Source organism: Aspergillus pseudoviridinutans, assembly GCF_018340605.1.
Source record: "Aspergillus pseudoviridinutans IFM 55266 DNA, scaffold_5, whole genome shotgun sequence".
NCBI lineage: Eukaryota > Fungi > Ascomycota > Eurotiomycetes > Eurotiales > Aspergillaceae > Aspergillus > Aspergillus pseudoviridinutans.
Window position 1 is genome coordinate 1,749,430 of NW_025091285.1, and position 24,916 is coordinate 1,774,345.

General features: G+C 50.8%; 10 protein-coding genes across 10 annotated transcripts; 5 read left to right on the top strand and 5 right to left on the bottom strand.

Annotated features, from left to right (window-relative positions):
- Nucleotides 1-12: 12 nt before the first annotated feature.
- On the top strand, nt 13-1,518 carry Asppvi_007669 (uncharacterized protein; the record flags this gene model as incomplete). Its single annotated transcript, XM_043303553.1, has 1 exon — nt 13-1,518. The coding sequence occupies one exon, from the start codon at nt 13-15 to the stop codon at nt 1,516-1,518; it is 1,506 nt and encodes a 501-aa protein (XP_043159488.1).
- A 542-nt stretch (nt 1,519-2,060) lies between these two features.
- On the bottom strand, nt 2,061-4,340 carry Asppvi_007670 (VPS9 domain-containing protein; the record flags this gene model as incomplete). Its single annotated transcript, XM_043303554.1, has 2 exons — nt 2,061-3,936; nt 3,994-4,340. The coding sequence occupies 2 exons, from the start codon at nt 4,338-4,340 to the stop codon at nt 2,061-2,063; spliced, it is 2,223 nt and encodes a 740-aa protein (XP_043159489.1).
- Nucleotides 4,341-4,832: 492 nt separating this feature from the next.
- On the top strand, nt 4,833-6,834 carry atg15 (triglyceride lipase ATG15; the record flags this gene model as incomplete). Its single annotated transcript, XM_043303555.1, has 2 exons — nt 4,833-5,036; nt 5,092-6,834. The coding sequence occupies 2 exons, from the start codon at nt 4,833-4,835 to the stop codon at nt 6,832-6,834; spliced, it is 1,947 nt and encodes a 648-aa protein (XP_043159490.1).
- Nucleotides 6,835-9,284: 2,450 nt separating this feature from the next.
- Nucleotides 9,285-11,039, top strand: Asppvi_007672 (putative MFS alpha-glucoside transporter; the record flags this gene model as incomplete). The annotated part of the gene is made up of 2 exons (XM_043303556.1): nt 9,285-9,593; nt 9,657-11,039. 2 exons carry the CDS (start codon nt 9,285-9,287, stop codon nt 11,037-11,039), a joined length of 1,692 nt encoding a protein of 563 aa, XP_043159491.1.
- Nucleotides 11,040-11,288: 249 nt separating this feature from the next.
- Nucleotides 11,289-12,355, bottom strand: echA (enoyl-CoA hydratase echA; the record flags this gene model as incomplete). Its single annotated transcript, XM_043303557.1, has 4 exons — nt 11,289-11,338; nt 11,398-11,943; nt 12,000-12,137; nt 12,205-12,355. The coding sequence occupies 4 exons, from the start codon at nt 12,353-12,355 to the stop codon at nt 11,289-11,291; spliced, it is 885 nt and encodes a 294-aa protein (XP_043159492.1).
- Nucleotides 12,356-12,910: 555 nt separating this feature from the next.
- Nucleotides 12,911-13,701, top strand: Asppvi_007674 (Rer1 family protein; the record flags this gene model as incomplete). Its single annotated transcript, XM_043303558.1, has 4 exons — nt 12,911-12,979; nt 13,070-13,187; nt 13,259-13,558; nt 13,622-13,701. 4 exons carry the CDS (start codon nt 12,911-12,913, stop codon nt 13,699-13,701), a joined length of 567 nt encoding a protein of 188 aa, XP_043159493.1.
- Nucleotides 13,702-14,322: 621 nt separating this feature from the next.
- Asppvi_007675 (uncharacterized protein) lies at nt 14,323-17,253 on the bottom strand (the record flags this gene model as incomplete). The annotated part of the gene is made up of 9 exons (XM_043303559.1): nt 14,323-14,464; nt 14,519-14,721; nt 14,776-14,914; nt 14,967-16,248; nt 16,300-16,374; nt 16,427-16,686; nt 16,740-16,756; nt 16,811-16,942; nt 16,996-17,253. The coding sequence occupies 9 exons, from the start codon at nt 17,251-17,253 to the stop codon at nt 14,323-14,325; spliced, it is 2,508 nt and encodes an 835-aa protein (XP_043159494.1).
- Nucleotides 17,254-18,591: 1,338 nt separating this feature from the next.
- On the bottom strand, nt 18,592-20,135 carry Asppvi_007676 (zinc-dependent alcohol dehydrogenase; the record flags this gene model as incomplete). Its single annotated transcript, XM_043303560.1, has 9 exons — nt 18,592-18,776; nt 18,848-19,104; nt 19,158-19,208; nt 19,264-19,357; nt 19,411-19,491; nt 19,552-19,573; nt 19,640-19,721; nt 19,791-19,842; nt 19,904-20,135. 9 exons carry the CDS (start codon nt 20,133-20,135, stop codon nt 18,592-18,594), a joined length of 1,056 nt encoding a protein of 351 aa, XP_043159495.1.
- Nucleotides 20,136-20,948: 813 nt separating this feature from the next.
- Nucleotides 20,949-21,806, bottom strand: Asppvi_007677 (ADP-ribosylation factor family protein; the record flags this gene model as incomplete). The annotated part of the gene is made up of 5 exons (XM_043303561.1): nt 20,949-20,975; nt 21,050-21,373; nt 21,448-21,531; nt 21,610-21,648; nt 21,732-21,806. The coding sequence occupies 5 exons, from the start codon at nt 21,804-21,806 to the stop codon at nt 20,949-20,951; spliced, it is 549 nt and encodes a 182-aa protein (XP_043159496.1).
- A 633-nt stretch (nt 21,807-22,439) lies between these two features.
- On the top strand, nt 22,440-24,837 carry Asppvi_007678 (putative chromatin remodeling complex subunit (Arp8); the record flags this gene model as incomplete). The annotated part of the gene is made up of 4 exons (XM_043303562.1): nt 22,440-22,479; nt 22,574-22,652; nt 22,731-23,139; nt 23,203-24,837. The coding sequence occupies 4 exons, from the start codon at nt 22,440-22,442 to the stop codon at nt 24,835-24,837; spliced, it is 2,163 nt and encodes a 720-aa protein (XP_043159497.1).
- Nucleotides 24,838-24,916: the final 79 nt, after the last annotated feature.

The window sequence follows — 24,916 nt, forward strand, 5'->3', positions numbered from 1 at the left end:
ATCCGAGTAACCATGGGGGTGGGAGACTATGTCCATTCCAAGGAGGCTGGTCCACCTCGTCAATCCAAGGGGGATGCACCGAATCAGTCCCGGCAGCTCTTAGCGCAGCAGGCGAGAGTCGAAGTTCCCCAGACTCAACTCGTTGCTCCCGTGCCTGTGGGGATAAATGGAAGAGCACAGTTGGATGCATACGGGGGCGTGACATTTCCAGTGTCGTCGCAGGCAGCGCATGAAAGTGGCGTGCACCGGGATATGTTCGACACGGATGTTGAGGGGATTGACGAATCAACTGTTGCTGGAACAAGCGTGGTCGATATTGAAGAAATTCAGCGACCGCAACAGCAGCAACATCACTTGCCGCCAGTTCAGAGCGCGCAGCATCAGGAGCCAGAAGGGAAGACTCTCCATCAATTCCGTCATGGACGTCGTCCATATTCGTCGAACTGGTATGAGAACTTGGGAGACAAAGCCATGAAGACTGCGGGCTTTGAATCAGATGATGCCGATGCCGACGATGATGCCAGCCAGATGACGTCCGTCGCGGGCGACGACAAAACTGAAGATAACAATGACTGGTACATGTCTCATGGACACCGTCCTGCCGAGGAACCTCTAAGCAAACGTCTAGAAGGCTTCTGGAGTGCCAGTAAACGAAAACATACTAAACCCGGCCACCAGACTCAGGGGGAATCGGCAAAGTTCACTGCATTTTCATCAGCAAACGCAGGCAGGAGAATTGTCCTCCCTCGCAGTATGACAGCAACTCCGAGGACTCGTTTTAGCCCGCCAAAGCCGTCCCTCCTTGACAAGCTGGACATCTCTCCAACTCGGCGCACCACCGGCCCAAGAGCACAACCTCCGCGAAAAGACAGCATTACCCGATTCCACTCCCGTGGACCGGAGGGAGACACAGAGCTATTCGCAAATGATCATGGAAAGGGGGACAGCGAACCATCCTTAACTGCATTCGACATTACCCATTTCGACGATCTCGACGACGACGAGACGATCCGCGATCCTTTCTCCAGACGTGCTTCGGTCAAGCGCATAAGCTCAGATATGACCCAGACGAAGAAGCGAAGCCTAGAAGCAGACTATCCTCCTGAAGTACTGTCCAAGAAGACTTTAGAAGAACTCCAGGCTGAGCCGTTTGATTTTGATCCTGCCACTGCGCGACCCACTGCTACCTTGAATCCATCACTGGATCCACCTGGATCCACAGAAGAAGACAGAGTCTCTCTGCTCATGAAACTATCTAAAGAGGAACGCCAAACATACCTCTCGAATTTAACCATCGATGAATGGGAAGAGTGCGGCGACGAGTTGCTTGAGCAATTCTCCAAGCTGCTCTCGGAAATGAAGGAACTGCGCCGTGCTCGACGAAGGACGGCTGCTATGTTCGAAGCGGAAATAAAGAGAAGACATGATGCTGTTAGGGAGGAAAGTTCCGATTTAGACAAGAAGCTGAATGAAATGAAGACAGGCGGTTCAGAGATGTTGCGCGGTCGTACCCCGTGATGCATATATCCTCACAGGTCAACGCAGCAATGCAACCAACCCTGGTGGTTGAAAAGAGCTCCTTAACGAGGCCCGCTGCTACTGCCTTACTCTTATTTCTCTTTATTTTACCTAATTTGGCGTCTCTGAGAAGGGCCATGTTATGTTACCATATGCTGCTGTAAGCAGCCATGAAGATGTCATGCTGGAGATCACGTCGTGTGTTTCCCATCATCTTACGAAATCTGCTCTCGACTGAATCCTGGGATTCGAATTTCATACTGTGGAAGGCATATGTTAATAGCATCATTATACCCTTGTGCAATTGAATCATTGACTGAAGAATATGTTTTCCTATCAGCACTTCGAATTGCGTCAAAATTGTACTCGCTAACTCCCGATAATGCTACCATCCTTGAAATGACTCTAGGGCTTATGTTTCCACCGCCCGAAAATGAACGCCATCTGCAGTCTATCATATAGTGTCATGGACGCCGTGAGTTCAAACAAACAATGCGACAAAGACATAGGAATGCCGAAAGTGGTAAAGGAACAAGGATGTGTCAATTCGAGTCCGGAGCCTGCCTGGATAACGCTACTGCGAGTCGTTTGTAGTCTTCGAGTAACACGGATACGTCGCCTATTGTCAGTTCGTTGGCATGTTGGGTTTGGAGAAATCTTTGAATAGGCGGATCGATCTTAGACGGGTTCCCGCTGTTATTTCTGGTGATTTCTCGAGAAGTAGGTGAAGCCTTCGTCTTCTCTGAAGGAGAAAGAGTGCTGAAACTTCCTGCCGAGTCCGGCGTGCTGCGCCCAAAGTTCCGTATCATCCCTGGAATATGATTAAGCGGATTGATGCTGTTTCCGAAGTTTCTCATTGACTCGAGTGGGGTTGTAGGCAAAGGGTTCGTTTGAGAGGTAACTGACGAAGGCTCATCCTTTAGCGAACCCGCGGTGGCAGTGGTCATTTTCGAGCTGGCCTGCGTCCTCACACTGTCCGTGCTACGATCACGGGGGGTCCTGTGTCCACTGACTATACCAATGAAGGTATCTTCCGCCCTTGAGCCGATTCGCCGCAGTGGGGGTCGATCCGGAGTCGCTAAAGAGTCCCCCACTGCATTATCCCGAGAGACACCCTTATCAAGGGAAGGGGGAGAAGTGACCAGACGACGAGCTTCTGCTAATGTCTTCGGCAAGATTGGATTGCCACCGTCTTTGGCGGATAGTTGGCTGGATTGCAGCTCCTTGAGACGGCCGAACAGAAAGTTGAAGCTGCTGTCTAGCGATGCGCTGATATTCTTCAGCCCTTGATCGGCAGTGTTGCGAACAGCATCGTTGGCGGCACCAAGCACTTTCGACGGAGGCTGGAACAAATTGTTAAGACGAGGTTGTTGAGGTGTCGCGGGTGGCTGTTGCTTAAGTAGTCTTTCGGCAGCATCTTCCTTGACAGCTGATTTGGAGATCTCCGGAGAAGCGTTCGCTTTTGTAACAGTAGACACGGAGGCCTTGCTCATCCGCTGAGAGGTGTTAAGGCTGTCAGAAGTAAGTGTCGTCTCATTGTTGAGTTGAACCTTTCCTTCCTGCGTTTCATCCGCACGTAGCTCCGATAATTCTACATTTTCCAGGAAGCTGATTGCCGCTTCTAGGTTTGTTAAGCAGTAAGCCGTCTCACCATCGATTTTATTGGACGACCGGAACCGTTGTATGAAGAGAAGATTACTAATGATGTTAATACCTTCCGGTGGGCAGGTGATAAGCGTATAGATCAAGGTGGGTAGGATCTCATCAGCCGAGGAGGACGAAGGAAGAAGCTTTGTCAATGCATCAACGATAGCCTTGTGTGCGCCAGCCAGATGCTGAAGCTTCCCCAGAGGATATTTCGCTTCGTTCATCCTTGCCAGACATTCACGGGCGACCGAGAGGCACTGATCCGCCTCTTTCTGATCCTCTTCATTGATAGTGGCCATGTCGATGTCAATCCCGAGGTCCTTCAGATTTATTCCAACCAAGAGTAGCGCTGCCGTTTTTGAACGCAACTTCTCATCCCGGACTTCATCCAATGTGCTCTTATGCCTCCAGATTTTGTCATAGACACATTCACAAGCTCTTCGCTCGATAGCTTCTTCCAGAGCAGCGCCTTTAGAGGCGAGTGACTTTCGAGCCTTCCGCCGTTCAGCGACCTCTGAAGCTGTCAACATCTGCCGGCTGGATGAAACAAGGCCTGAATCTTTGCTTGCTGATTTAGACTGGCCGAACCCCCGAGAAGCACGGGGCGGGGGAGGGTTAGGAGAAGGATCACGGTTTATTCGAGACGCGAGGGCTGATATATGAGTAGCAATGTGCGTTTCAGCCCGAACATAAAAGTCTTGAAAGCGCTGAGATATCTTCTCGATGGTCGGCGGAGAGGAGTGTACCTTGGCGCCTAACGAGTTAACGAACCTAGCAAAAAAGGGAGTTAGCGCTTGAGCAACTTGTGATTAGAGTAGTCTGACCTACCGGTCAGTTAGGCTCATTAGTTCAATTGGTAGCTCTTCGGGTTGATCCTGCAGGCCCCGAGACAGGACAGAGACCTCTTCGCCCGGTTGCCCATCATCTCCTGCTTCCGATTCCGAAGAACCCCTCTTCTCAAACAAGTCTGGACCATTCTCTTGCTCATCGTCCTCTATTGACAATGGAAGGGGGAGTGCGGTCGAGTCCACCAACTCTGGAATTGCTACCGATTGAACAGTCTTCGCCCTGGTGCGGGCAAAGGAGCTCAATTCCGGGTTGTCCATTCGCGGAAATGATCGAGCAGTATGGAGACGAGGCTTCGCAGCGTCATTGACCGAAGAATGCGACGACATGGCTCGTCAAGCATGCACCCTGCGCTTTTTATTATTGAAAGCTATTATTTCCCTCGCAGTCCAGCTGACTGGCTCACGCAGATCGGGTAATGTCAGCGTTTCTGCGACAAAATGGATCAGCGGGTAATCGGGACAGATTCGAGATACAGCACAAGAACAAACAAAGAACTGAGATAAGGAGCAAGGCAGCAAATTAACTGAGGTATCAACTAGTACCAACAGACATATTAAAAAGCCAATAAAACTCGCAACAGTAACAGAGATGTAGTAGAGTGTATGGTATGTAGCTTAAGAGAGGCAGATGATTACCACTTTGGGGAGTCCCCACAACTGGTGTCACGCGTTTCCAATCTATCACGTGCGCTATCATTTGGCTATCTCCAATGTGCGTCACTGCCCGGGCGATAAGTCATCGCCGCTGATAGGCATCTGAACGACGGTGATCGCTTCCCCGAGTCATCCTCAAGGTTCCCCGGGATATCCATTTTCATCATGAAAAGCTGCCGGAAAAGGACTAAACGACACGTTCTACAAGATATGAGTATATCGGGTCTTCTCTTATCTGTTGCCCTGCTTCCGAGCGTCGTCTCCGCTCACGATCATGTATACGTCGACCCTTCATCGTCCGGTTCACCCTTCCTTGGCCCCCAGGTCCCTCTAACAGGCCCTCCAGCCCTTACGGGTACTCATGAGTTTGTAGGTTTCATACCTGATATTTTTAGACGCAAACACTAATTATTCTGGTCAATAGACGCTTCGCCACATATATCACCGAGGTACTCATGACCAACCCGATCTTCACAGGAGGCTCGATATCAAACCACATACACGCCTTTGGGCTGTCTCAGACGATGGCCTTGAGAAGGAGCTTGTCACATTTGATACTCCCCTCGTTGCTTCCTCAAGCCCTCTTACCATCCAGCGCCTTGCGGACCGCCGGCTTTCGGTCATTGAAGGATACCTGGCGGCTGCGAGGTCCAGCGGGGAGGCGGCCACTCTGTCGCCGTCGGAGTGGGTGATGGATACATTGGCTGGTCCAAATGTCACAGATAAAGAAAGCATTCTCACATTTGCAAAGATGACGGCGAATGACTATATCGAGGAACCTGGCACTGAGGACTGGCACTATATTCACGGCCGTTTTAACTACTCATCAAGCTTTGGGTGGCAGTCGGACGGACTGAGGGGCCACATATATGCAGATAAATCGAACAGCACTATCGTCATATCCTTGAAAGGGACTTCCCCGGCCCTGTTCGATGGTGCCGGCACAACCACAAACGATAAAATCAACGATAATCTGTTCTTCAGCTGTTGCTGTGGGCAGGGAGGCTCGTACCTCTGGCGACAGGTCTGTGACTGTCAACAATCAGCATTTACAGCCAACTTGACTTGTATCATTGAGGCCATGAACGACGAAAATAGGTATTACAGGGCCGCCATCGACCTCTACTCGAATGTGACAGACATATATCCAGACGCAAATGTCTGGTTGACAGGCCATTCTCTGGGTGGTGCGATGTCCAGTCTCCTCGGCCTTACATTTGGACTACCCGTCGTAACATTCGAGGCTGTCCCTGAAGCCCTGCCTGCGGCTCGCTTGGGTCTACCAAGTCCGCCGGGTCACGATCCCAGGCTTCCTCAGTCGCGACAGTACACTGGAGCTTATCATTTTGGACACACGGCCGACCCAGTATTTATGGGAACGTGCAACGGCGTTGGTTCTATTTGCACATGGGGTGGGTATGCGATGGAGTCCGCATGCCATACCGGCCAAATGTGCGTTTACGATACCGTTGAAGATAAGGGATGGCGTGTTGCACTTTCAACCCACCGTATCAGAGCCGTGATCTCTGACGTCCTTGAGGCATACGAAGACCTCCCTCCTTGCGCACCCGAGGAGGAATGCTATGATTGCGAGTTGTGGAAGTTCTTCAAAAGCAATGGGTCTGAAAGCACGACAACTTCGACTACTACCACTACCACCGCTCCTACCACCACCAGGACGTCGACATGCAAGACACCCGGTTGGTGGGGCTGTTTGGACGAAAGCACGACCACTACGACCACAACCTCTACGTCTACGACCACGACCACGTCGACTTCAACTTGTAAAACTCCAGGGTGGTTCGGCTGCAAAGACCCTACCACCACGACAGAGGCAAGTCCCGCCCCATCTGTTACAACCACCATAGCCACCCCGACTACATACCCAACTTCATCTACCTCCACATGCGAAGACCCTGGATGGTTCGGTTGTCGCGACCCCACCAGCACGACAGCGTCCATCACATCACCTTCCACAACATCCACCTGCAATGATCCGGGTTTCTTCTGGGGTTGCTATGACGATTCGACAACGACAACTCACCCCATCACGTCCGGGCCGAGTGCACCATACTCGACCCCCTCCCCTACGAACAAACACACATGTACTTCCAGTATCTTCTTCGGCTTGATTTGTGTTGGGTCGACCGGCACCGAACTGCGCTAGAGATTCCACCCACCATCAACGCTCAATAAGGGTGTGGTTGCGAATCATCTCATCTGACCCACCATTTGCATAAACTTCATGTTCATGATGACCGTATACGAGCGACTGATTTTGACTTTATTTCTTTGGTTCTCCTTTGGCGCGGTGTCTTGAAGGCGTTCTGCATTAGTGATTCACCTGATCATTTGTTTTCTGGGACTGGTCATGCTTACTGGTTACATTGATCTTGTCGTTAGTGTGAGCTGCTTTTGTCTTGGAAACTATCCCACCGATGTAGAGAGATTGGAATTTAGATACGCATTTGTTATTGGGATACACTCGGATTAATTCGTCAGTAGATGTGGTTTCAACCTATGAGTCTTGAATAGAGTTTCATATGCAAATCCAATTGAAGATATTCCTTTCCATTTTCTCTAAGCCCGATGGAGCTTCCAGAAGACTTCGCATAGATTCGAATGCAGCTGTAAAACAGCTATCTACCAGTTCTAAGTGGTGGTTGATACTAAGATGAGGCACACCATGAACTAGACGGTGATGTTTGTGGTTCCTAGTAGCAGTAACCAGGTAACATGTCTCAAGGGCTTGATCTTAAATAGAGGTGCGCGCTATTTGGTCTGACAACAAAATTGTATGTCTATTGCCTATACCGAATCGGTGACGGTAGTAGCAAACGCGCTCGTGTGGTGGTTCAGCAAGAACCGTACCTTGACCGGGCCGCCAAAGTCTAAGACCAGTGAATAGAGCCGATTCGACTTCGAGTACAGAGACCAGCTACTGACAGTGTCCAGACTACCCGAGGTATTACGCGATAAAAAGGAACATTCACGAGGCGGCTATCCAGTGTGCTTACAGCTCGGTCGACCGATTCCGTACTTGAAGCCCGGCAAGAGGTCTTGGATTGAGATTTATATCAGCCAAATACGCCAGAAGGTTGTGGCCCGGCCCTGGTGAGAGACTGATTGGTTGACGACATTGTCGAGACCCTTGTAATTGACTTTGCTTGCCATGTGGCGTCGCTATCAAACGCCGTGGTTGGTAGGCCAGGGATTGATTACAGTGATCATTATTGGTCCGAAGCAGAGGACATAATGACTTACGGGAATGTAATCGATCGGCTTAGACAACGTTTAATCCCGGTCTGATATTGGAGAGGCCGATGGAGACTGGCGAGATCAAGTTCGACGTGAGCTAGACGTCAGACAGGCCTCAATATGCAGTTTATGTAGATCAATCCGATTGACGGTTTTGTGGGGTGCATTAGCATGCCCCTTACATTTGGTTTTGGCCGAAAATTAGAGGAAGACAATCCGTCATCTGCAGATGTTGAACGTGGTTGATATTCAGCGGCCATACAAAAGTCACTACGGATTCCGGTTTCCGACGCTCAGAAACCGAGATGCCTCGTTTTCTGCGCTCTGAAGCGCGTTTCTTGGGATTTTTTGGTGCTGGACATTCACATGACAGGTTGAAGAAAGCATATTCGCAATCTCGAAACTTAATTCGGTCGATGATGCATGGGAAAGGCGCTCATGGTGATTCTGAAGGCGTATTCCTGACCTCCGCAGATCGACTGTCAGAATGCGGGACATGTCGAGTGACTAAATCTTTTCCCCACGCTAGATCTGTGGAGTCTGGGGTTGTAAATAATCTAATTTATGGTTTTAGATTCTAGCCAGAAGATGAGAATATGAAAGACCTCATTGTTTTCACTGTTCTTGGTGACTGATGCGATGTGAAGGTGATGGCACTCGGGCGGGAGAAGGGGTCTTATGGCATCAATGACCACCGCAAATTCTGCGCCTATAGAAAAGAGACTTGGAGAAACAAGCTTAGAGCCCTAAGCCAGTCTCAGAGCCAGAAGCCAGACGCCTCCAGCCATACAGCCGTAGCTAATGCAATCCTATTCTCCTAGAAGCTTCGAGCGAATCCCATCACCACGCTCAACTACACTAACCGGCTAAGGTAGTAGCCGCTCCAGAAACAAAATTCAAAATCTTCTCCTTCCGTCTCTGTTCCCCGCAAAAAAGAAAAAAGACCTCGTGTCGTGACCCGGCCAATATCCATTGATCCAATCCTTTGGCCTGAAATTCTATTTGCTTCTAGTCCTAACTGAGAGAAAAAAACAGAAGTTCCCGGACTTTTTTCTGTTTCTCTAGAGGTACTAGCTACTAATCACAAGATCACGATTCTACCCTCCATACCCTCAAACCGGTTCCTGAGCTTGAGGTGGGGGTCGTCCTGTCGTTCTCCTCCGAGGCCTTAAATTCAGCGATCGTCCCTGGTTTTTCTCGCTTCTCTATTCTCTATTCTCCAGTTCCAATACATGTTACCTTGACACGGAACATTCATTTTCTGGTCATTCTAGACCGTGTGGTCCCATTGTACAAATCATCCACAACTACCTTCTACACCCCTCGGTTCGGCTGAAGGTCATCAATTGCTCTCGCATGATGGCTTCCGAAAAGGCGCAGGATGCCATTGGGCCAGCGGGGGCGTACGATCCTCGCCGTGATTCCACAGGGTCTGCGGCCAAGGTCATTCAGAATGCCAGAGCGGCGACGGAGAAAGAGCATCGCATGTCGCTCTGGGAAGGCATCAAGACCTATCCCAAAGCCGTTGGGTGGAGCTTGCTGATCTCTACCTGTATTGCCATGGAGGGCTACGATATCAGTCTTGTCAACAATTTCTATGCCTTCCCACAGTTCAATCGCAAGTACGGTGAGCTCACGGCAGACGGGTCATACCAAGTGCCGGCTAGGGTAAGTTCTCCGTCCACCTAACCCCCTTTTCTGCGATATGTGTGCTGAGACGTCGTTGTATAGTGGCAAGCAGGTCTTAGCAACGGCGCTGCGGTTGGGGAGATCATCGGCCTCTTCCTCAATGGCTGGGCTTCAGAACGTTTCGGATACCGCTATACTCTCATGACATGTCTCGTCTTGATCACTGCTTTCACCGCCATATTTTTCACGGCCCCGAACGTTCAAGCTCTACTTGCCGCCGAAATCCTCGCTGGTGTTCCGTGGGGTGTGTTCCAGACCCTCACAATCACATATGCCTCGGAAGTATGCCCCGTGGCTTTGCGCGGCTACTTGACCACCTACGTCAACTTTTGCTGGGGACTTGGACAATTGATTGGTATTGGAGTGATCAGATCAATGATCAATCGTAACGACGAGTGGGCGTACCGCATTCCCTACGGCCTGCAGTGGATGTGGCCTGCGCCGTTGCTTCTTGGCATCTTCCTGGCCCCGGAATCGCCATGGTGGCTTGTGCGCAAGGGCAGGACCCAGGAGGCTAAGAAGGCATTGTTGCGATTGACCAGTGTGCAGGAAGATTTCAATGCTGATGAAACCATTGCCATGATGGTCCATACGACTGCACTGGAAGAGAAGATCACCCAGGGCGCCAGCTACCTCGACTGTTTCAAGGGCACTGACCTGCGCCGAACGGAGATTGTCTGCATGGTATGGGCTATGCAGAACTTGAGCGGCAACTCCTTCTCGAATTACTCTACGTACTTCCTCGAACGGGCAGGCTTGGACGCGTCCAAGGCTTACTCTTTCGCCATGGGCCAGTACGGCATCAACATGGCGGGAGTCTTCGGCGCATGGTTTCTGATGACACTGGGCGTTGGACGCAGAACGCTGTACCTGTGCGGTCTCTGCGGTCTCTGCGTCATGCTCCTCGCCATGGGCTTCCTCGGTCTGGTACCACATGCGCACCGGGACCAGGCATCTCTCGCCACAGGCTCTATGATGATTTGCTGGGCACTGGTCTACCAGCTGACGGTGGGAACGGTGGCCTACTCTCTAGTTGCCGAGCTCTCCACCCGCCGCCTGCAGATCAAGACCGTTGTCCTTGGTCGCAACCTGTACAACATTGTGGGTATCATCTGCGGTGTCTTCACGCCGTACATGCTGAATCCTACAGCTTGGGACTGGGGCAACTACACCGGCTTCTTCTGGGGAGGAATCTGCTTCCTCTGCATCATCTACACTTACTTCCGTGTCCCTGAGCCCAGAGGTCGGTCGTTTGCCGAGCTGGACCTTCTGTTCGAGCGTAAGGTCAGCGCAAGGAAGTTCTCCAGTACGCAGGTCGATGTCTTCGACGAGACCATCGAAAGCCAGGTGGTGAGCGACTACCATGCCAAGCAGATGGCAGGGCTCTCTGCGACGGCTGCAACGTTTCCACCGCTTGCTGCATGATTGATGAAATTGAGTTGCTTCGCCCCTTTTGGAGATATGACCCGGCTGAGACCCGGATATGATGTACTGTACATAATTTTATTCACGCAATACAATTGACGCTTCTAATGCCACGTGCCGGTCCATGTTGTATACGATGTCAAGCGCGCATGCTCTTCCTGCCTTAATAGCCACTAAATAGGAATATTACTTTAGATCTTCCTTCCTCAATCAGCTGCTAAATTTCTAGGCCCCTTGCATATGCAATTTCTACTCGTGAGACCACTCGGGCTTCTTCTTCTCGGCAAACGCAGTCATTCCTATCCATAGTCAGTCAAACCAGCCTCGCGCAGTAATTCAATCGGAAAAAGAGGCTCACCAATCTTCTGATCCTTGCTTCCAAATAAGCCATGGAACAACCGCCTCTCATACTCCACGCCCTCCCTGAGCGAAAGCTCCTGGCTCTTATTCACCACCTCCTTGGCAGCCAGCACACTCACCCGACTATATCCCGCAATTGTCTCCGCGGTCTTAAGCGCCTCAGCGAGTAACTCCACGTGACCGCCCTCGATGGCCTTGGCCGCAACACCCCACTGCTCCGCCTCCTTGCCGCTGAAGTTCTTCCCCGTCAGAATCAGCTCCATCGCCTTGCTCTTGCCGACGGCGTGGGTGAGACGCTGCGAGCCACCCGCGCCGGGGATCACACCGAGCTTGATCTCGGGCTGGCCGAAGGTGGCGCTGGCGGTGCAGTAGATGATGTCGCACATGAGGGCGAGCTCGCAGCCGCCGCCGAGGGCGTAGCCGGAGACGGCGGCGATGACGGGCTTGCGGACGGAGTTGGCGAGATGCGACCAGGGGGCGATGAAGTTGTTGGTGTAGGCGTTTGAGAAGGTCAGCGGCGCCATTTCCTTGATGTCGGCGCCGGCTGGATGGCAATCAGCATGGTGTACGTGCTCGAGCAATAATGCATGCATTACTCACCGGCAAAGGCCTTTTCGCTGCCTGTAATGACGACCGCTCCGATCTCTTTATCTTCCTCGTATTTGGATAGGGCATCGTTGAGTTCCTTGAAGAGGGGGCTGGAGAGGGCGTTGAGTGCCTTGGGGCGGTTGAGGGTGACTGCCGAGTGTCAGACATCCGTCAATGGACCCAAGTAGCTTAAATACGATCGGGGGTAAGGACATACTCAGCCCCACACCAGGCTTAGGAGTTGAAGTGAGGATGTGTTCGTACATCGAAGCAGCGGATGAGTAGGGTCTGGCAACACGGCTAAGGTAGGATGTAAGAGGAATAGCAGTCCTGGACGAGACCAGGCGGGAACATTGCCGGGAGAACATGGTGAAAGGGATTTGATGAAGGTGAGATTAGGTAAGATTGGTTGTTGGAGCAAGCTGTAGATTAATTTAATGCGCAGTCCAACAGTACTTAAGTGCCAGCTCCTAGATACTGCTCCGTACTTATGATGCTACACCCCGGTTATCTCCCCGCAATCGCCGAAGGGAACCGTTGCTCCGAGGCAATGCGGAGCACGTGAACTGGTTCTGCTTATATAAGCTAAATCTGGAGCTAACCTTAGTAAAGCTAGCGTATTCTGTCATCTCCCCTGAGGCGCAGCAGATGTCGATGTGGCTGGTTCTGCCGAAACAGGTTAGTTGACGGCCGCGCCGCCCAAGCTGAGCAGTGGACACTTTTTCTCTGCAGACGGACAGACTGCAAGACGGAGAGAGAGAGATAGCATCTTTGTTCCGCCCCTCCAGCTTCGTCGGTGTTGGTGGGAAATATCCTCTTGTTTCTTGCTCACAGGACGTTTTTCTTGACCCGCAACTATCTCGCATTAGTGGTAGTCCACGACTTTTCTTAATCCTTTTCTTCTTTTCCCTTATCCTGTCGCTATGGATGTCCCCGAGCCAGAACAGACGCCGTTCACGGCCGTGACAGCGCAGACCTCGAAGCTTGCGCGGGTAAGTCGACTCCATTCACCATGGATCGGTCTGCAAAGATCAATTCATCTTGTCCCTCAAAAAGCTTCCGGCTAATGATTCCGATGATAGCAATACCAAACGTCGCTCGATGCTCTGACACCCTACACAACCTACCGGTGGGTCGGCACCGTCGTTCTCCTCCTTATCTTCTTCTTGAGAATCGTCCTCGCTCAGGGATGGTACATTGGTATGCGACTGTCCCTATTGTCTCTTCACTTTTTCAACCGCAACTTACTAACATCCTACCCATGCTCACAGTCGCATACACCCTCGGCATCTACCTCCTGAACCTCTTCCTGCTCTTCCTTCAACCCAAATTCGACCCCTCCCTCACCCAAGACGAAGGCCTCGAGGACGGTGACGCCTCCGCCAGCCTTCCCACCAAGCAGGACGACGAGTTCCGCCCCTTCATCCGCCGCCTCCCGGAGTTCAAGTTCTGGCACTCCGCTACCCGGGCCATCGCCATCGGCTTCGTCTGCTCGTGGTTCTCCGTCTTCGATATCCCGGTCTTCTGGCCCGTCCTGGTGGTCTACTGGATCATCCTCTTCGTGTTGACGAGTAAGTTCACATGCATCATAAGGTAGCGTCGTGCGCTTGTGCTGACCAGCTTTTGTGAAATAGTGCGCCGACAGATCCAGCATATGATCAAGTATCGCTACGTGCCTTTCTCCTTCGGAAAGACCAGATACGGCCGTTCATAAGAGTCACGAACCCCTTGGGGGTGGCGGCTTTGTACACGTGCATGGGTGCTGCTGCGGAATGCATGCAGCACCTGCTTCTGGGCCGTCCTTCGAAGCGGGTACACCTTTTATCCTTGGGGACAGCGAGTTGGGACCCGCGAGGAAGACGAAACTCCAATACTGATGTTGATTGATGATGACCCCTGTGTGATCTGAATTAATGAGCCGACTCCTTTTATTTATTATTGTACAGAGCTTCCAAGTCCGCAATGCTCGAATCTTCTCACTTTCTCTTCACGCCCTTTTCAACCATACTCATTGTATTGATTAGACAGTTGTGTATCTTCTACGTATCAGGGGATCCATTCTGAAATAGACAACCCAATCTAATGATGAGACCTCATCATGTAAATAAAATCAACATTAAGAAGCTGGTACGATGTGGAAAACAAAGTGGCCCGTGCAATACAGCGCTTTTGCATAAACACTAAGTAGCCACTCTAGCAACGCAAATGGATATATAACACCTAATTGATCATGAAAATCAAATCGCCAGACATTAAGAACGAAAACGTGACGAATTCAACATGCCATTCATCTCATTAAAATCTAATGGAAAGGAAGAAAAAGGAAACGCTTCGCTCATATCTCAAGGTGCTCCACACTGTGAGACCGCTTACTGCTGCCGTCACCCAAAGACAGGGTCGATATCGTCCGGCCGGGAGTTGGGCGTTCCAGCTCCTTGGTCTTGGTACAGATCCACGTCGAGGCATACATGTTCACACTATCGTATGTCAGCGATTGCATCGGTAATAGCCAGGGAATATTGAGAACTTACCGATCGATGCAAGTGCCGGGGAAGCGGGCGCCGACACGACGGGCTGTGAACCCATTCTCTTCGAACTGTTTGATATACCAGGGCTCGATGCTGGCAGAGCGGAGAAGAATGCGGCCGTCCATTTTCAGGGCGTGATTGAGTTTCTGGGCTTGGATCGATGCTTCTGTGCCTTCGGGATCGAACCAGTCCATCGAGTCCATGATCTGGAAGATGGGTTAGATCGGTTTTCTGGGGAAATTTACAGGGCGGTTGCTTACCACAGCGATTGTCAGGCTGCGGGGCGTGATCCGCTTGATCACTTCGTTGATCTCATCTGTGTGAATACGTAGGCCGTCAAATGCACCGGGCGAAGAAAGCTTCACATGTGCTTTGGGAGACAAGTATGTGGGATGGCATCTGGGATTCAATTAGATTGGTCCGCTCGAAACCATCAGTAGGCAAATCTCACCTTCTCGAAAACTGTCCCTGGAGACACAAGAAATAAAAGTAGTTGTCGTTGCTTATCATGGTTTCGTTGATGACGGGGTCCAGTGTGTCGACGACATATTGCCAGATCGACCGGCCACTGATATCCTTGCCTTGGCTCATGTCCTTGGTCAGGCCCAGTCTCTTGAAGTAGTCGTCAACGATCATGTTCCGCTGGTTTCGAGGCACGCCCGCGGCCTTCCACGCGAACCATTCGGTGCTGACAACCGCCCAATGAAGGGGCTTGCTCATGAGCACGGCGCGGATCCGTGGCCAGATCTCACGCTGCTCAGCAAGAGTCTGCGCCTCGCAGAGCTTCGTCACCTGACCCTCGAGGCCAAAAACCTTGAACAGGTACCGAATCATCTTGATGGCGTGACGCGAGCCACCAGTCTCATAGAGACCCTTGCCGTATTTTGATGTGAAGATGTGAGTGTGCTCGAGCCAGTATTGGAATGCCTGGCTGGAGAGGTGAGGGCTGAGACGAGAAATCAGGAGTTCCCGGAATTCGGGGTGCTTTCCCTCGCCAAAGATTTTCCAGACATMGCGATGACCGAGAGCCATGAAACTAGCAACCTTGAGTTCAAGCAAATGGTTCTGGTTAGGGTTCAGGTCGACGGCATGTACTCTCCGTGGACTCTTCTGAAGGTAATCCAGGATATTGTCTCCTGCGCTGGTAATAGCCAAGATAACATCATCCCGCTTAATGTCCAGGAGGCGATGATCCACGCGAGGATCTTCCCAGTTGAAGGCATAAATGTACTCATTCTTGAACTGCGTGTGCTTGGGCAGCAGATCATTGTAGAAGATGCGGCAGTGGTGGTTCTGGTAGAAGGACGAGGGAAGAGGGAGGTTCGCGCTGAGATTGATAACGGCGGACTCGTAGGCTTTGGAACGAACCTCTTGAGAGCTCCTCACCATTGCTTTCTCCATCTCCTTGGTGTGGTTGGCTGGAGAAAGATAAGGCGATTCAGTAAAGGAGGCGTCCAACTTCTCGATTGTCTCCTGACCGGAGAGATTCGATGTAAGATCCTTGTGACGTCCAACGAAGATGTAGTAGGGAATGCCACCCAGAAGATAATTGCGCTCGCTGGCTGAGATGACGGTTCCGAAGCGGTATTCCAGGTAGTCTCTGCGAGCTGCTTCCAGACTGACACGATCCGCGTCGAACCAGGCCCGCCAGAAGGCACGACCCAACCAATTAACGTGACGATTGAAAGCACCGCCAATGTAGTTGCGGGCAGAGACATCCACGATACTTTGGACTATTTCAATGAATTAGTCCCCGTCAAGCCAGAAGGTTGTACGCCGCTTACCATAAAAGTCGCAGGCACCAAGGATACCAGATGGTCTTAAGAGATCTGTCAAGGAGTCGACAACACTGTAGTAGTCTGTATTCAATGAGTACGGACGGCCTCAATGATTGTTATTTCGAATACTAACCAGGAATCATGGACAGGCTGTAGCTCATGGTGATAAGGTCGGCGCCTGCAGTTGAAGGGGCTGGGGCACGGGGGTCGACTTTCTCTTGGGGAAGACGGAAAGAGCGAGCATCTTGGCAGACGACGGTGACATTCTTCCAGCCTAGGCGCTCGAATCGCTGACGGGCAACCTCGCAAAGAGAGGGAGACAGGTCGACAAGATAGACGTGCGAGAAGAATTGGGTAACTTGCAGAAAAGCAGCCATGGCTTCAATGTTGTAGCTAGATTACGGTTAGGCCTCGAATCAGGGCGACGACAACTTGATTTGACTTACCCAGTGCCTCCGCCAATCTAAGCAACGAGCGTCAGCATTTGCGAACAATAAGCGATACCGAGGTGCCTTACATCAACCCAGATTGCCTTCCCAGCCTGGAGCTCTTTGTTCTCAACTTTGTACTTCAATTGCGCGGCAACGAGTCCCAGCATATCCTCGCGGCCACAGAGAAGGCGCTTGCGAGTGGCATCATATACACCAGCCTAGCCGGTAGATCAGTAAGGGGCCCCAGATGAATCGCATTCGAAGCTCATACCTGAGCCTTGTAGAAGCTTTCTAGCGCATCTTGCTGGTTATTGAGACCCTTCTTGTGGGGCTTAAGGAACGATGCGTAGATGAATCGGAGGTAGGTGAAGATACCGCGGTTGTAGTCAAACTTCTTCTGCTGGGACGCCAGCATGAGAACCACACCGACAAGTGTGCAAACTAAAAAGCCAGCACCTGCAATGTACGCGTGAATAGGCTCCATGCGGCTCAGAAATGAACCAACAGGAGTGCTGCTGAAGGAGCTCATGGCGGAAAAGCGAAGAAGTGCTCAAGGTCTCAATTCCCAAGTGAGACAAAAAGGAACTGAAGTTGACTGAAAGCAACCTCGAGAGAGAAGGGCACTTGAGAGAAATGGCGCGTTCTTGAACCAACAGCGCAACCATCAGTTCAGGACAAGGGCAATTGAATGTATCATAAGGATGCCCCACCATGACCCCTCGGTCGTAAACGTCGGCTCCCAATATCGGAGCAGCATGGGTCGCCATATCCTATCAGGACCACACATGGTCCTGACTGCTGAGGGGAGAGATAAGATGCGAAGGTCCATCAGAGCAATGTGGCATCGCAAGTAGCGGGAAGGTTGTGGCAAGTGGTTCAATATGGAGACTTGGGCCAGAAGATAGTCAAACGCGGCTCGATGGGGCAGCTGATAGGCCGTAGCGTACAGGTAGTCTTCAACGTGCACAGGACGCTATTGGATGATTGTAACGGGGGATCTGCTCGAGTACACTGCAGCACAGAATTGGGAAAAGGTACGTAGGTACCCGGACGATGTAGGAACAGCTAGAGGCATCAAGGCCCTGGCAAGTAGGAAAGCAGAGTGGCAGCATGTGCGGGAAAGCGGTGGACGTGGAGCCTCGTTCCGCTCAAGGGTCGCGAATAATCGCAGTCGACCGAGTGCCCGTGGGGAGAGAGCTGATCATATCAGCGATCACAATGAAGGTTAATGCGGCGTCTCGTTTGTCTGGGCTGCTTCAATGTATGAGACTTGCGGAGCCAATCATAGCGCGGTCCGCCAGCACATTTCAGCTTGAGGGACTCCGTAAGGTCCAGTTGATCGTCCCTTGTGCATCCATGGATCGATATCGGAGAGTCGCATTGACAATTATTCACAATGATCCGCAACTGCTGAAGTCAGGAGACATTAATTGAATCTCGACGAGGGATTGCAATCTGCTCAACGAAACGTTGAGGTGCATGTGACAATATTGGAGAGGTGGAGCTTTAATGGGAGACAACAGCAAATGACAATTCCGGTATAGCGACATTTCACTCTACCGCCATCGCATAGAGGACCAGAATACTATGCGATTACCATAATAAGGATTACCCATAAGGAGTACCCGTTTATCTTTTTCAATCATGCATTTCTAGACTGCGTGGTCCTATAACAATGTTTCGATTGACAGTGCATCAAGAGGCGCCAGATGAACGGTCATGTAGAACATCTTGCATGCCCTAAATCCTCTCAGAGCCGTATATAGCTAGCTGACTACGTTGACCTAGAACTAGGACACTCTAACCATCCTTGACCGACAATGTGCTTGGTCTAGCAGACGCTTTGCCCGGTCCTTGACCAGTATCGTCATTCAGGGATTTTCAAGACAGCTCGTCCGTCAATTTCAGCCTTCTCCAGTCTTTGTAGAACGTCATTGATACAGGAGAAGTCAAAACACTCAATGTGAGCTTTCACGTCTCCTGCCAGAGCCATACTTAGTAGCTCTTCCATCTCTTTTGCGGTTCCAGCGGAATTTCCGACAATGGTGAGACCTATTGACCAAGAGACTTAGCACTGACCCAAAATCGAAATGAGCTGGATTTCACCTCACGGCGCTTCATACCTTTCACAATCATGTCGAACGGGGTTGCCGGTAGTCTAAAAGGCTTGTTCGGGATGCCAACGCAAACTAAAACCCCCAGACTGCGGAGCATCTGCATGCTTTGAATGTATGCCGACTCACTGTTCGCTGTGCAAATCACCGCGTGCGCGCCTAGGCCTCGAGTAACAGACTTGACCCTCGCATCGATATCATCCTTTTTATAATCAAAATAGTCCGCCGCACCAAGCGAGAGACAGAGCTCCCTCTTTTTTCCCCCACTGGGCCAAAAATCAGCGAGTAGAGTCATCATTAATTCAACAAGTGACTTTACCTGTCAATCGCAATGACCTTAAGTCCCTTCTTGACTGCGATCTGGATCCCCCTAAGGATATAAGTCAATCATCCACTGCCGCTGCGGTCTATGAGACGTTCCATACATGTGCCCAAGTCCTCCACCAGCCCCAAGAATCACAATCCAATCCCCCGGTCGGGTTTTTGTCTTCATGATCGACGAGTACATGGCAATTCCCGCTATTTAAGGATTAGTTAATGTGCCAGGGCTACCTGACTTGGACAAAACGCACCGCATAAAAGTGGTGCTGCTGTATCGGGGTCCAGCTCGGGCGGGATGATTGTGACATGTTCGGCAGGACTGACAATGAATTCTAATCAAGGTGTCAACCACACTCAGTCGATACTGCGACGAAGGAAGAAGGTCAACTCACGTTGGAACGTCCCTGGGACATTCTGCCTCAGATTAGATCTGTTGAGACAGCTGCAACGCATTTATCCTGCCCGTGACTGTGAACCTACCGCACCAGCGTTCTTCTGATAAGGACAAGCCGTATGATTGATAGCGCAGATTTCGCACTTCAAGCACGAGCTGTAAAGCCATCTACGATGGACAAGCACGTTATGTTAGGTCTCGCGTGTACATTCGAATGAAGCAGGGGAGAAGACAGACCGTATCCCCACTCTTTTGCCCATCCAAGCCTCCTCGTCCACGTTAGATCCAACTAAGAGATGGGTGGTATATCAGAACCCTTAGACATTGCAAGTCTGCTCTACGCGCCTCACCTTGCACTACCTTCCCTACTCCCTCATGGCCTGCGACGTCCGTTAACATGAGGGTATCCCCGCGAATGCTATGGACATCTGAATGGCACACTCCGGAATATTCGAGCTTGATGAGCACTTCCCCTTCTTTTGGAGATGGCACAGGGTGTTCGGTTGTAATCTCTACCCGTGCACTTGACGACTTTCTGGGTGCTGACACGACTGCTGCGATTTGTGTTTGATGGACTGCCATGACTGCGATAATGAGGTGTCTGGAGAGGATTTCCAAGTACGTCAACTAACGAGTATCCAAACTGAAAGCTAACAATGCCGGACCAGAGTCAAGGGTGGCACATATATGAGTAGTGAACTATCTGAGATCTCTGCCTGAATTATGGTCGCTTTGACTAAATCAGATGGTTCTATCGTTGATAAATGCGGGGATAATCTGATAGTGGTATCATCAGTAGATCGGGCGATTAAACCAGGGCATTGATTGGTGCAGGGGTCGACAATGGAGAGCAACCATCGATAAGAATTTGAGATCGCTGGTTCTATCGACTGATAGAGGAGCGCTGATGCTGGACTATCAAATAAGAGTCGCTGATGAACCTATACTGACAAAATGACACTGACCCAGCGAGACAAGTACCAGATATGTGGACAAGAAATCTGAGCTATTTTGAGTGAGAATTGAAAAGGTCGAAGGCTAATAGACACTCCACACCAAACCTGGCCCATTCAGAACTAGCGATTACGGTGAACAGCATGGTCATAACTTCTGGGAAGCCAAGTACAAGTCTTGCAAGGTCAATCGATCCCTTGCCGAGTTAAATTAGGATATTATGCTAAATTTGCCAAGTCGCAACCAAACCTGTACTGTATAAAAGACATGGACTCCGCGGAGCATAACAGAGTCGGTAAGAACGGAAAGAAGCTGAGGAACCTCGGACTCATTAAATAAAGCAACATTTCCGAGTCCTTGAAGGGGGCATCTGGGCGATATATAAAACGCAATGAAGGAAGCACACGGGGGTCTATGACAGAGACTGAACAACGCCAGCGCTTATGCGTTCTCCGCTTGAAGTGTTTGCTTAGTTACAAGTTAGTACCATGTAAAGCAAGTATAGACACGAGGCGGGCGCGCAGCTAGAGAGGGCAACTTACAACCAACCAGTCCATACCCTCATCTAGACCTTTACCATCAATGGCGGAGCATGCTACGATGCTCCAGTTCCTATCTCGCAGCTCCCCGAGCTTCAGAGCTTCCGAGATCTCTCCAGCACCCTTGGCGCCGGGTTGATCCTGCTTGTTTGCGAACACCAGCAAAGCCGCATCGCGCAGCTCCTCTTCGTTCAGCATAGCCGCAAGTTCATCCGCAGCTGTGCCAAGTCGCTCAATATCGGTAGAATCAATGACGAATATAACAGCGGCGGTGTTGGCGTAGTAGCACCGCCAGTAGGGTCGAATGGATGTTTGACCTCCCAGATCCTACAATAATCGTATCTTAGCAAACTTCACAAGCTTAAAATTATCCGTCTATTCCCAAGACACATTCGACATACCCAGACATTGAAATTCAAGTTTCTGTATGTGACCGACTCGACGTTAAATCCGATGGTGGGTATTGTTGTGACTACTTCGCCGATCTGTCAAAGTGCATGTCAGTTAGTCGGGACGATCGGAAATTAGAGCATGACATAGATAATTAAGCAGCTGAAGCCTACCTTAAGCCTGTAAAGAAGTGTGGTTTTACCGGCATTGTCCTACAGAGTCAATAAAAGCGAATTAGCCTTAGACCTGACGAATTACACGCAGCGCAGAGCATGAGAGTACGTAGAACACGTACGAGACCTAATATAAGGATTCGAATCTCTTTCTTGGTCCAGAAGAAAGACCACAGACGTGATAGCGAGCCTCCCATTGTTGTGAATCTGAAAAGGGACACTGCAGTCGGCGGGCGTGATCAATCGAGAGGCTAAGGGAGACTTTGCGGAAGCGTTAGCCGTGAGGAGCAGAACGAGATATCAACGATAAGGAGATGATAGTAGCGTGGATTTGCTGGAACGAGATAGGATCAAGAGTATTTTGTTTCATAAGAATGAAGAAAATGAAATATAGAAGATATCAACCGCGCATTACTTTCAGCCTTGAATAGCTGACTAAATCGCGAGTTTCTTGGTGTGTCTTGTGGTAATCATTGGACCGCGGATGAACCCTGCGGCGCCGATCGGCATGGCCCAAGCTCAGTCATCAGTCACTACTTAGGAGATGGGGATGATCTTTGAAACTATCCATTGAGCGGGATTGCGCCGTGACTGTCCTATTTCTGCACAAGAGTTGCTGCACGCTTCTCTTCCCAGCCGACGTTTCCCCCTTCTGCGACTCCAATACTACAGGTTTTCCTTAACAACAGCCCTAGCGGTGAATGCTCCTATGCCTACTCAGAGTCTACTTTGAAGAGCGCCTTTGGCTTCGGACTGGGTCACTACCGGACTCCCGTTTTCATCTTCCCGTGCATCTCGCAAAAGTCATTTTCACTGATTAAGGCGCCACCATGGTTGGCAAAAAGTCTGGAAAGGCCCTCAAAGATGAGGGTGAGTATCCTTGCAGCCAGCGTCCTTAAACCGCTTCGTTCCCCAGTCCCCACGTCGTGCGACCAGTTATGACTGACATTTTTCTGATGGCAAGGCCTGGAGAGGACGGATAACAACATGGAGCTGTCGAATTGGCCTCAGATTGCGCCGATCAACCAAAAGAATTATTACACGTATGTCCGGCTCACGCGTGATTCAATCTGCATGCATGGCATTTCTGGTTTCTATCACTAACTTGACGATTCCATTAGTGATTATCTCAAGAGGGACGATCAGTACCTAGCATTCCGACTACAGAATGAGGAGGCGAGGAACAAAATGGCCAAAACGGCCAAAGACCGGGATCGCGCTTTAGCCATGGCGAAAGCGAACGACTTGGGCTTGCCAGAAACAGAGGCTGACGGTGACGGGGATACAAATATGGACGAGGGAGCGGAGGAGACAACAGAAACATTAGGCTCCAAAGTTATTGTCGTTCATGTCGGAAGCCAGAATCTGCGAATCGGCCTGGCCAGCGACGCACTGCCGAAGACTGTCCCTATGGTGATTGCACGAAAATCGGCCACAAGCGAGTCCGAAGACCATGACGAACCCATCCCGAAGCGATTGAAATTGGACGATGGCTCTCTGATGGAGCCCGAGAAAATGTTTGGTCCGGAGGTTTGTTCTACCCCAGCGCCTGGTCTTGATTTCGCCATTGTATAACCTCTTGCATGAAAATAGTTCTCCTCGCAGTATACCACGATGGTCGCAGAACTCAAAGCGCACATGCGGCAAAACAAGCGCAGGACTCTACCCAACTCGAAAGAAATGGTTATCAACTATAATCGGAGAACGGTACCAGAGACCATCCCAGAACACAATGACCCGCTGCGTGTCGAATGGACAGATATTACCGACGATTCACCTGAATATATTGTAGGGCAAGCAGCGCTTAGAATACCTGACGACTCGAAACCACGGTACAAGCTCTACTGGCCGATGCGATACGGATGGTGCAACGAGAGAGACTATGAGAGCAAGAGACTCTTGTTCCTGGACATCTCACTCATTCTCGAGGACACAATCAAGAGTCAATTGGGCTTGACCAGCAAGAAGGAATGGCCTCAGTACTCTTGCGTTTTCGTTATCCCTGACCTGTACGAGAAGACTTATGTTACCCATGTTCTTGAGATGTTGATGAGGGAGTTTTCATTCGCTCGCGTCTGCTTCATCCAGGAGAGCTTAGCGGCTACCTTCGGTGCGGGATTCACATCAGCATGCGTTGTCGACATTGGCGCGCAAAAGACGTCCATCTGTTGCGTGGAGGAAGGAATGTGTATTGAGAACTCTCGCGTCAACCTGAAATTTGGTGGAGCCGATGTGACCGAGGCGTTCATCAAGATGATGCTCTTTGACCACTTTCCATATGCGGAGATCAACCTGTGGCGCCGCTACGACTTTTTGCTAGCCGAGGAGCTGAAAAAGAATGTCTGCACCTTGAATGAAGCAAGTGTCTCAGTGCAAGTCTTCGATTTCCACCTTCGCATTGCCGGTCAGGACACCCGGAAATATTCCTTCAAGGCGTACGATGAGGTACATCTCGCCCCGATGGGGTACTTCCAACCCTCGATATTCGACCACTCACGGAAACTCGAAGGAAGAAGAAAATTCATCACGCGGTCGGTGGATATTTACGACGGTCAGCCGAATGATCCAACATCGGGGGCCCAGTCTGAAATCTTGACTGCCATTGCCCCTCTTTCTGCCAATGGCCAAGTGAATGGTGAATCCCAATCCTTCACGTTAGATGTGCAGTCAACGCCGAGTCGCTCGCATCAAGTGAATGCACTCAGCCGTGTGCAGGAGCTGGATGCCACCCCTCGGTCTTCGGTTGCTGGGTCGCCTGCTCCGGAAGCGATTGGTACGCCTCAAGCTGGGGGTTCTGGTACTCCACTCCCGGGTGGCCAGGGACAAAGCGCCTCGCAACCTCGTGCACCTACTGTCGAGGAGCGAGATGATGTCCTTCCAGTCTTCCCGTTGGATAATGCAATTCTCACATCTGTTTCGCATGCTGCTCGATCTGATGAGCGTAAGATGCGGGACTTCCTCGGTGGGATCATGGTCGTAGGAGGCGGCAGTCTTGTCAACGGTTTCCACTCCTTCCTGGAAGAGCGTCTCCAGACGCTGAGACCAGGGTTTGCTAGCGAAATCATGGTCGGTACACCTCCAAGAGACCTCGACCCCCAAGTGGTAGTCTGGAAGGGCGCAAGTGTCTTTGGTAAGCTGAGCGGGACCAATGACAGCTGGATCGGACAATTGGAATATGATAGACTGGGTCACCGACTGATGGCGTACAAGTGCATGTGGGCCTACTAGCTCCGCTTTTCTTAATATTGCTTTCTCTTCACTCTTCTTGTGTGTTACGGATGGCGGAGTTGGTTTATGGACGGCACTA